The sequence below is a fragment of the Mya arenaria genome, chromosome 15, assembly GCF_026914265.1.
Source record: "Mya arenaria isolate MELC-2E11 chromosome 15, ASM2691426v1".
NCBI classification, from domain to species: Eukaryota; Metazoa; Mollusca; class Bivalvia; order Myida; family Myidae; genus Mya; species Mya arenaria.
In genome coordinates, this window is record NC_069136.1 from 38,306,904 (window position 1) to 38,317,522 (window position 10,619).

Genomic DNA, 10,619 nt, shown 5'->3' on the forward strand with positions numbered 1-10,619 from the left:
AAGCCAATAAACCATGATCATCTGTCAAACGTTGTCGAAACATAACTGTGTGTGCTTGAATTGATAAAGAAAACATAGCATGTATGTTTATAACCGACATATTTTTTCCTGTGAACCAATATTTCTTTGTCTTAAACTTTTTAATATGATTATATTATTTTTATTTAAGATATCAATTTTAAGAGAAGTAATTCAATATTTTAACCATGTCAATATATTTGTGTAACTGGTACTTGAAATATACACTACTTGTGCTTTAAGACTAGATACCACCTCTTTAGCCTAGTATTGTAAAAAATCTCCATTCAACGGTTGCCGACCACTTGCCATCTTAACTTAATACAATTGAAACAACAGGGTCAAACCAATGCTTTGCCATGCGCTTGTAAACGTACAAGGATACAGAGAACAACAGATAGAGAAACGCCCAAAGGCACATGAATGGAAACACTTTGTCTGATATATTAAGAAATATTAAAAAAATCAATACAGCATGACAATAAAATGATCACTGCTTTTCATCTTTTCATGTCCAATTCCTATCATTTACACACATTAAATGATGTCATTCTTACAATATAAACACCACATTTCATTGTTTTGTTTCTGATTGTGTCAACTGGATACATCATTCATGTTGGCTTCTTTGTTTGAATAAGCGCTAAAGTGTACTGATACAGACGTCATATTTTATTAAATACAATACATCCACATCTAATCTAAATACATTGTGATTTTTTTCTAAGGTAACAACGGATACAAATCGTAATATAGAGTGTTAACAACTGTAACAAGCATGTATATTTACGTGGTGCTTGGATTTAAAAATAGGAATTGCTTCTAACTCTCATGGATTGTCTCTTGATACACTGGAGGTTGTTTTGTTGTCTCGAATGGTTACATTCCCCGTGTAGAGCGCCGTCATGCGGTACATTACCCTCGATACGCTCTGCCTTCTGTTTTCGCCGCATAAACAACACAGAGCTATTGCGACACGGAACTCTTTTCTGAATTTATCTGCAAAAGAGATTGAGTTTTATTTGTTGACTTTCATAGTTTATTTGCCTTGACTGTAACATTAATGGGTAATTTATGTCGACGAGAACAATTTACCACTTACAATGATTGCAGGCTGATACTGACATGCGAAGGTTTAAGACATCTTCTTTCATACAATAGAAGACAAAATCGCAAATAAATAGTCGAATCTAGTCGATAATATCCATTTTCAAGTACTATTTTCTGAACAGTAGAATATAATCAAATTTATTAATAACACAATTCAAACTACAGCCAAATGTCCAGAAGATAAAACAAGGCAGATTTAAAAGTAGGTTGCAAAGTGTTTGAAACAATCTGGAAGAGGGATGATTCGAAGGAATATAACGCATTCTAGGCATTGTGGACGTCTTTACATTTAGGCTTACTTTAATAATATGTAAATGTGATAATTGTAATGTATATCTTTAGGGTCTGTATAGACATTTAAGCGAATAAGTAATCCATGTAATTTGTTTATTGTGCATTGTATATCCATTCCTTGACGAGATTAAGTCTTCACTAAACTGATAGTTAATGAACACAGAAAAAAAGGGACCGGTGTCATATCACAGTTCTATCAGTTTGGCTGAGCACTTGTAATGAAATTGAAGAGATGTTGGTGTTAATAGGCAAAACACTAACACCTTAAACATGCTTTTTGATATTTTGTAATGATTGTTGTTTTTTTCATTGACTGTCCGTATAATTGAAAGAGTTATATGCAAAATATTTATTAAAAAGTAGGTGAATCTGTACCGCTCATGAAGTTATAAATAATTGGGTTGATGCAACTGTTGAAAAACATGCACCAGTGAGAGATGAGGGCGAACATCCGCAGATTTGGAACAACTTTCAGTTGTTTTGTGTATCTGAAAGAAGCAATCACTCTCAAACATTTGCTTTACAAAGTCAAGAAATACATTTATATTCACAAACATACTATTTTTGCCATAAATAATTTAAATAATTAAATAATTTTAAATAAAGTATACATTTTGGAAAATAACTATGACAACGTATTTGTTCATATCTAAATTGTTAATCTTAAATGCCGACTCATTCAGCTACTTGCTAATTTGATGTTCCATCGAACAACTATTAGAAAGTCAAAGATATATTTTCAGCACTTCTATAACTATACGATTTTCGAAATAAATTGACACACTTATTTATATACATGTATTAGTGAGGTTGAAAACGCTACTTGTACGAGTACGCGTACTTTTGGACGACACGTCATCCAGGTGCATGTACTTAGAACAAGTTTAAAACTTGTGGCCGATATCAATGACACATCTTACTTCATATACGTCAAAACTGTTGCAAAAGCTGAATGACAGGAAAGTAAATTCCAAAAGCATGAAAACATCAGTTTGGATAAATATCATTATGATTGAATTTCATCAAATATTATCAGTGTTTTTCATTGTATATATTTTACATAACAGAGTTAGCAACCTCTTCAATGTCCATATCTTACCTTAGGATGTTTAGTGTGTGGTTTGGCAGGAAACAAAAGGCAAACACAATTACAATGGCCACCAACATCTTGACCGCCTTCCTTCGGCCGGTATGTCTGCAGTTACTGTTCTCCTGTGAGTGGCTATGGTAATTCGTTGCCCTTAGGCCTGCTTAAATAACGTTATTATTAGGTTGCTATATCTACTTGGGATGTTAAATAAATCCAAGAAAACAATTGGAAGGCAATATCATCGGGACTTTTACGCTTAACATGAAATATTTGAAAAATGTGTATGTTTCACATACCGTAAACAAGTTATTTTTTTCTGAATATCTCCTTAATAAATCAATATTATTCTTATTTAGAGTAATTACGTATTTATGGATCATGTAACTACCAATATGAGAATGCACATATATATTATGAATATCTGATGGTTAAACCAACAGTTGGGTAACTTGCGTACCTGGTAATATATGTCAGAGATGGTAAAAATGCCTTTTTCTAGATATAATTATATAACTTATATGAACTATATAATTCATCCCCATCTCTAACCCATACTTTTTAATTGCAAAATTAAGATATGAGAAACTTTGGAATAAAAGATGTTAACAATACCGTTGTATTAACGCGTGATCTACAAATCTTACTTAGATATCCCGACAGTTATAAGATAATAAGTCAGGCAATTTTGAAAACATTCTAAGTTTTAATATTATCCGTTAAATTGGAGAGATATGTCCTATCAAATCAACTCTCGATACAAGTTGTTACATTATTGTGATCACTCAAAACTCTTTGTACCATGAGAAGTTAAAGCATTTTGGAACATGTACGTAAATGCAAAACAATAGTAATTAGAACGCAATTGAAAACCTTGGATATATAAAACGCGAAACCCATACAAATTTATGCTAGTCCGTTTCCGCAGAGCATTGATATGTTAAAAAGCATCAACTCATTTTACCGGACATAAGAGAGTATTAATATGCGTACGCAGATCTGCAGTCCCAGGTATCCGTTTCTTCAAGAGCACGACTCCTATATGAGTGTACACACAGGCCATCAGACTCAGTGGCAGGAAATAGAGGAACACCATCAGACAGATCTGGAAGATTGCTATCGTATTTAGCTTCCACAAGGCCGGAATACACATTGTTCTGTAAGTAGAAAACCATCATTCACTTGTTCGAATATTTGCAATCTTTGGAAACCATCTACATTGAGAATAATCTACTGCTTTAAATGCCCTCATCTCAATCAGGAGTTTGTGGTTTCAAGCTCCAAAAACTTCTCATAAGTTAAAATGAAAAACATGCCAGTCATGGTTTACACACTAATGCAGTTAGGCTAACCTATACAAATATAATATGTATTTAAATACTTTATGAACTAATGTTTTGCATTTACATAAGGTGGGTGCAGCTACACTTTTTCACCTGAAGATTGTGTCTGTGCGATATGGTATCACAGTGGAGGCCAGGAACTCGGGCAAGGCCACGCAAATGGAAACAGTCCAAATGGCGCCGATAATGATGCGGGCTCTTTGGATGTTGCTATGGAAACTGAGAGGCCGACAGATCGCGTACCATCGCTCTATTGAGATCGCACAAAGGGTCAAGATGGAGACTGATATACACATGGTCTGAAACAGAAAAATATATGTTTTGATTAAACACACGAACCGAAATCAACGTTAAATATCAAATACCTTTTTGTATTGATCAATTAAATAATAACAATTACAATAGTAACTATATAGATTTATAAATATTGCCCTCATTATGTTTGAAAAACGAATCAATATTAGTCAATTTAAGTGCAACAATAACTCTTGATTCCACATTACAGTGTATATACGTTAGAATGATTTATACATTTTACTGACGACGAAATGCAATAAGACGTTGCAACGCCTGAGGTTTTAATGTAGCATCACTATTCACATGGTTTCTAAAGAATATTCAATATTTCATCCCAAAACGCGATTGTTACTCTCATTAGCTTGACTTCTGTTGCATATTGTAGGAAGATTGATCATGAGCGCCCGTGTCTTGAAATATATAATTGTAATCCTAATGATGCAGCATGTAACGTAAATCTTGAACGGTCTGCTTATTAATATCTTGTTTAAATCAAGGGGCGGTGGAGTAGCTGAAGTTGATGTTATTGTTCGAAGGCTTTAAAATTTACAAATTCTTGGAAACATAAATACCCTTAATTCTGAAATATATAATATTCTATATCATATTAAAGCCATACAGCATTACAGTGGATGTGCAAAGTCAATAGTTTTCTGTCGTTCTGTACATTGAAAAAGAAGAAAAAAACATCCTGATTACAGAAGTTGTATGAGGTTTCGCCAGTCACTGTCCGGGTATGGAAGTGTTTCAAAGGTTTGCAGTGTATAGCATGTTCGACTTAGTCTTAAACGTGTATCTATACTTAATTATGTTATCACATATTCGTTAGGTAAGTGTACAATAAAAGATCATACATTTGACAATTTGCGATGTTATTTAATTGTTTAGAATTTTCAATGCAAAAGCAATTCAAGTCTACAAAAGTCTGCCTTCGCATAATCGTACTCGTCTTCAAAAGTGTTTTAAGTATGGAATTAAAAATTCATGAACAAATCAAAATTATGTTTAGTCACAGCTAATAGGTTAATTCTTTAAAATGTCAATTTAACGGATAGTAATATATCACCGCAATGATTTAGCATTTGTCGTTGAATGTCAACATACACTGTACAGTTATGTTCATAACAACGTTAAGCCATGTGTAATTTTCATGTATCAATTTGATATATCACACAAGCAGTCCGTCCACGAAAAGTTTTCATCATATTAGTGTGTGTTCCTTTTTGGGAACTTTGTTTACTAATCTTGCTTTTTTCTAAGGACCGTATCATTATTAATCAATAGTGTATAAACATAACCCTACTTTGCCTCGTAGCGGTGCGTTTGCAAGAAAGAAACAGAAAGCTGAAGTGAGGTGAATATAATGTAAACATTTCTCTACCAGACATAAGAATTACAAACATACTTTACCAGAAACATTGGAAAACATGGCATTAAAATCATTGTTATTTCAACAGGGATAAAGATGTGATCTATGTTAAAATAATTGACTCAATACCAAAAAAAGGCCACATTTTAGGTATCCAATTAACATGGTGTGCATCTTGGATTGCTGGTTACCGTCTCGCATATAAAACTTTTTAAAACCGTATTATCTCGTCACATATTCTTTTTATAACAACTTTGGCCATTGTTCTAAAGATAAAACAATCTAGAGCAAAAGATGAGGTAAAATCATTTATTTTGATAACTCAGCAATATATTTTGTTCTTGTATTCCGAGTTGTTATGTGGAAAAATAAAATGAGATTAAAACTGAGAAATGACTTCTAATTATATGTTTGTGATCTTGTGGTCACAAAATCATTTTAATATGAGCATTGAAACGAAAAGCTTTTTTGTACAACGGTTATCTTAAATGCCTCATGTATGATGGTCGGAGATTATCAAAACAACAAGTATATAAAGAAAGGAATCGTTTGTTCAAAGAAACCTCAATGAACAGACTTATCGCATTTCAATTAAAGTTATGAATAGTTCGTATTTACACATTACGGAACGCGTTTTACTTGATATTTAAGTAACTTTTAATTGTTCTCCGTGATGTTTAATTCTTCAAGAAAATCATTAAACCGATGTTCGTATTTTATGCAGATATGTTGTTTATCAGTAACATTTTGAATGCTATTATTACTGAGTACTATAATGAATTTTGTTAAATCATATCGCATTCGAATTAGTGGTTTGTTAAATTATCGATGGGTTGGTAAGTGCCTTCAGAAAAAAGTAAATCTATGCTGCCGAAAAAATGTATTGCCAAAGCGGCAGATCACAAAGTATACGGCTTCACGCGATCGTTCATTTTTTGTTACGCGCACAAAACAGTCTTTAAAACGTCTCAACACAAAGTATTGTTTTTGTTTTAATAAACACTAGAGCATCATTATACTTATCAGGTGCGTCTCTTCGCGTTTTACTTAAATAAAAACACATGCAATAACCGCCCTTTGTATACTATCACGTATATCTATGTATGGTGTATACAAAAATGGTGTATAAAGCGTTTCTGACGGAAAATATTTATTAGAATGCTGTTAGAAATTGAAATCATGACACACTTGTTAATATTTAAGGGAAATTATGACAGGACGCTTTTCTGTTGACCAGTATCACGTCGAGTTCGGTATGTAACACGTACCCGTAGGGACCGCAGGTCGATACGGATATATGTTAACTAACCGAACGAGAAGTGATACAGGACACCAGAAAAGCCTCCTATCGTAATATTCCATTTATAGTTTACCTGACTATTGAATTATTCCTTCTTATTTGTCGGTTTTAATTTGATTTAGATTTACAGCTATCTGTCAAATGTCCTGATATGGAATGTCTTGCACGTATGAACATGTTACGTACTTTTGTGTATTGAATTCAAGGGAGGCTACTCCTGCAAAACAAATTCAGTAGCGACAGAATTCACTTTATTGAGCAAAAGAAGAAGAAAATGTTTCATAACAAAGCAAAACAAACAAATTGCTAATACGAAATAATCAGTCCAATTTTGTTTTATCAAAATAAAAACAATCTGCTGCTATCGGCGTTTTTATCGAAAGCTACATTTTCTATCAGATTGCCAGGATTACGAGTTGCAATTTAGAGTGACATCATCATTCATCTGTTTAAAAGATATAATTCCAACGGGATGTTAAAGTATTCAAGCTCTTATCAGTACCATATACTCTATATAATACTGGCTTGCTACAGCGAAGCAGACATATTAAACTAATTTTTTGAACTTAAAATGGATGGCCACATCTATATGCGAGCATTTGATAAGTACGTTGTCTGCATAAGCTGTCCGCATTGGAAAAAAAACACTGAGGTTCAATACCATTTGAACTAGCCTATGTGAGAACCCCTGCATGCGCATTTTATCCGCATTCGCGTTGAAACACACAATGAATAATTTACGCGAAAATGGACTCAATCAAAATGGAGTTTGGCTTTAAAGGCCTGTTAAAGCAACTGCAATGACATGAATTCAATTTAACGAACAAGGTAATGAACTGAAAGGCAAAAAAGCATATAGCAATTCTTCCCACAAATACATTTTTCATCTATCGATGTTCAATTTAATCATGAACAGTTTTTATAAAGCTTTTTCATATTGCATACCAAACATTTATAACTGTTGTATAACTTTGATAAGGTTTAAAAATTTAAAGATGCTCTCTTACTCCCAAATAAGATTTACCACATTTAATAATTTTGTTTTAACGTTCCAAAAAGGATGAATACATGACAAAAACAATGGTTCTTATTATGCAGATCGAGTTTAATTTGATAGTAAAGAGCATAAAACATAGTATATCTACCTTATGAGACTATAGAGTATAGTTGACCACAGTAAATGTTTCAGCATTTACCAATCATTTAATACTTTTGCGCCTCCTGCTATTAAATTCACGGTTACAGTCTTGTTATCAGTAGTTATTATATTCCATGAATGCTTTATTTAGTAAGTAGTTTAAGGTTTGTCAGTCAAAATTTATGTTTGTTATACATGTGTATGTATTAATTTTAAATAAGAGTGTCAGTTTGATATTGCCTAGCTGGCTGATCTTGAAAACTGTCGTGAAAATGACAACATTGTTTAAATATTTTACAATTGCTTACAAAAGGCTTATGGGACTTGAAGATTCATTAATTGACCATTCATATATTTAACAATCTTATTTTATATATTTTGTTATTTTTGTTATTGTCGGTATATATTCTTTAATAAAATATTTTACGACGATATAGGATATTTTTCACAAATAATGCTTAATAATTTTTAAACGTAACGTTTTAGTGAAATTCCAGAAAAAGTTACAGTTTCTATTCAAGTTATAATTGCTAAGTGGAAGAGAAAACTAAAATAATTCCAATCTATTTACTCTATCTTTATTGAAGATCAGGTTTAGAGAAATTGTTGGTACTGTTAAAAATTTAAAACTGTAAAAAAACTTAAACACATTTCAGGATATTACATAATTCCAAATTACTCACCCCGAGGGAAATGCTTAATTTGCACATTGCTGTTCCAATGAGCCACGTTTCAGTAACGTCAGCGACAAGGGCTGTTGGTAGCAATATAAGAAGAACCATTAGATCTGCAACGGACAAGTTCACCATAAATATATTCGTAATTGTTCGCATTTCGCGATTACGCCAAACAGCAAAACAAACCAGAACATTGCCAAGAACCCCAACGATGAATGTTAGTGCGTATCCAGCAATCAGACCCCATTCCTCCGGTTCAGGAAAGAAGCAGTCTGCGATTATGTCCAAACTATAGTTTTTACTCTTGCATGTTTTCCTCCGAACCTGCGCGGACGTGTAATCCAACTGGTTTTGAACACTAATGGTTATATTTGCCTCCGCATAAAGTGTCTTGTTATAAATATTGGACTCCATCTCTTATATTCATATAATTCGAAAACAGCATTTGTCTTGAAAACATTTTAAAACGAGATGATAATATGTAGAATTGAACGCTCCTAACAGTTGATGAAGCTTTCTCGCGGAGTTGAGGCGTCTTAGATACAGCCTTAAAAACCCTGAAATCCGATAGAGTGATATCGGAAAATATATCACCGAGCGAATTCAGCAGTAAGCTATTTGCAAATTATTTCAACACAATTATTCCCTTTAAAAATTTATTATCACAATCTCCTAGTGTTCAAATAAACAAAAGTTTTTCTGATCCCTGATAAACTTCTTCATAAATTCTGTTGAACGTAGGTTATACAATTGACTCAAAATGTTTATTCCCAGATTTGCAAAACAAGACATATGTCTTATACAACCGTTTTTTTGTGTCAAGAATCACTCCAAATTGCGACCGCAGAGTGATTGACTCATTTGGAACTTCTCATAAATGTTATCACAGCGTGTCAGCATCTTTACGATACAAAACAACCATTAAGTCAGTCCCAGAAAAAGCAAATTAAATTGATAAAAGGATAGGATTTCCAATTCAAGATTTTAAAAAGTCTGAAAAAGTGCTTGGTATGGTTTCATTAATGCTATACATTAAGCCAACGTCATTCATTTCTGGAACTTGTCTCCTGTACGAATGCAAGTCGATATATTTAGGATACTATGTATTTCAAAATTATCTCTTATCGCCATTATTATTATTTCAATAGAATAATATATGTCTGCAAGATGTTTCAAAAGTATATTTGCGATATCGGTTGATGTCTGGCCCATTTTTAAAACTTTCAAATGTGAACCATGTTTAAGTGGCACCAAGTTAGGGCTCAAAGAACGCTTAATAAAATACACACACTTACAGGGACCACAAATGGACCAAATATGAATTGAACTACCATTGAAATACGAGTGCACTGGATCACTGAATCTAAGATTTTACGAGTTTTTAAAGCCATTTCCTTACACTTGTCTGATAATTTATCGCAAATTTCAAAATTAAAAATATAAGCCTTATCAAAGCCAATTAAATAAAAATCAGATCCCAAATACACTCTTTGCGACATTACGCTAAGTGATTATAACGTTATGAAATGAAGTGAACGTCACGAAATGATTTTAATGAGATTGAATCAGAGCCAGCATCAATGCAAAACTGAGAAATACAATGATAATGTAATTTCAAGTTTGCAACGAGCGGATATGGACATCACCTGCAAACAATTAAATCAAGCTTTTAAGGTACGGTGCATTCATACAATGGCAGCCAGCTCAACAAATTTCTTAGCAAAATCATAATACGGTCATAGTCATAGTGTTGTCATTTAAGTACATGTTCTTCTACAACCTGTAATTCTTGAATTAGTGAATCGTAATCGAAAATCGAAGTATCCAGGTTGTTGGAAGTGTTTGTCTATAATCGCTTTCGGTTATAAATCTCAATCAAAGTATAAAATCGTGCTTCGAAAGCTAAAATATACAACAGTGTGATTTTTCTGTTCTTGTTGAATGGTGAGCAATTGTCTTTTCCATTTTAATACCCGTACATCTCTG

At 32.9% G+C, this 10,619-nt stretch overlaps 1 protein-coding gene across 1 annotated transcript; it reads right to left on the bottom strand.

Moving 5' to 3' along the window:
* Nucleotides 1-847: 847 nt before the first annotated feature.
* On the bottom strand, nucleotides 848-9,047 carry LOC128219355 (orexin receptor type 2-like). Its single transcript, XM_052927162.1, has 6 exons — nucleotides 8,640-9,047; nucleotides 3,946-4,151; nucleotides 3,503-3,666; nucleotides 2,522-2,669; nucleotides 1,798-1,910; nucleotides 848-1,017 (listed from the first exon to the last, which is right to left on the bottom strand). Exons 1-6 carry the CDS (start codon nucleotides 9,045-9,047, stop codon nucleotides 848-850), a joined length of 1,209 nt encoding a protein of 402 aa, XP_052783122.1.
* Nucleotides 9,048-10,619: the final 1,572 nt, after the last annotated feature.

Bases quoted from the DNA above. Each gene is read 5' to 3' on its own strand.
- LOC128219355 (XM_052927162.1), bottom strand. From the start codon at position 9,047: ATGGAGTCCAATATTTATAACAAGACACTTTATGCGGAGGCAAATATA. The intron at 3,667-3,945 runs GTGAAAAAGTGT...TTCTACTTACAG, and splicing joins CGCACAGACACAATCTTCAG to AACAATGTGTATTCCGGCCT. The intron at 2,670-3,502 runs GTACGCATATTA...TTATTTAAGCAG, and splicing joins ACCTGGGACTGCAGATCTGC to GCCTAAGGGCAACGAATTAC.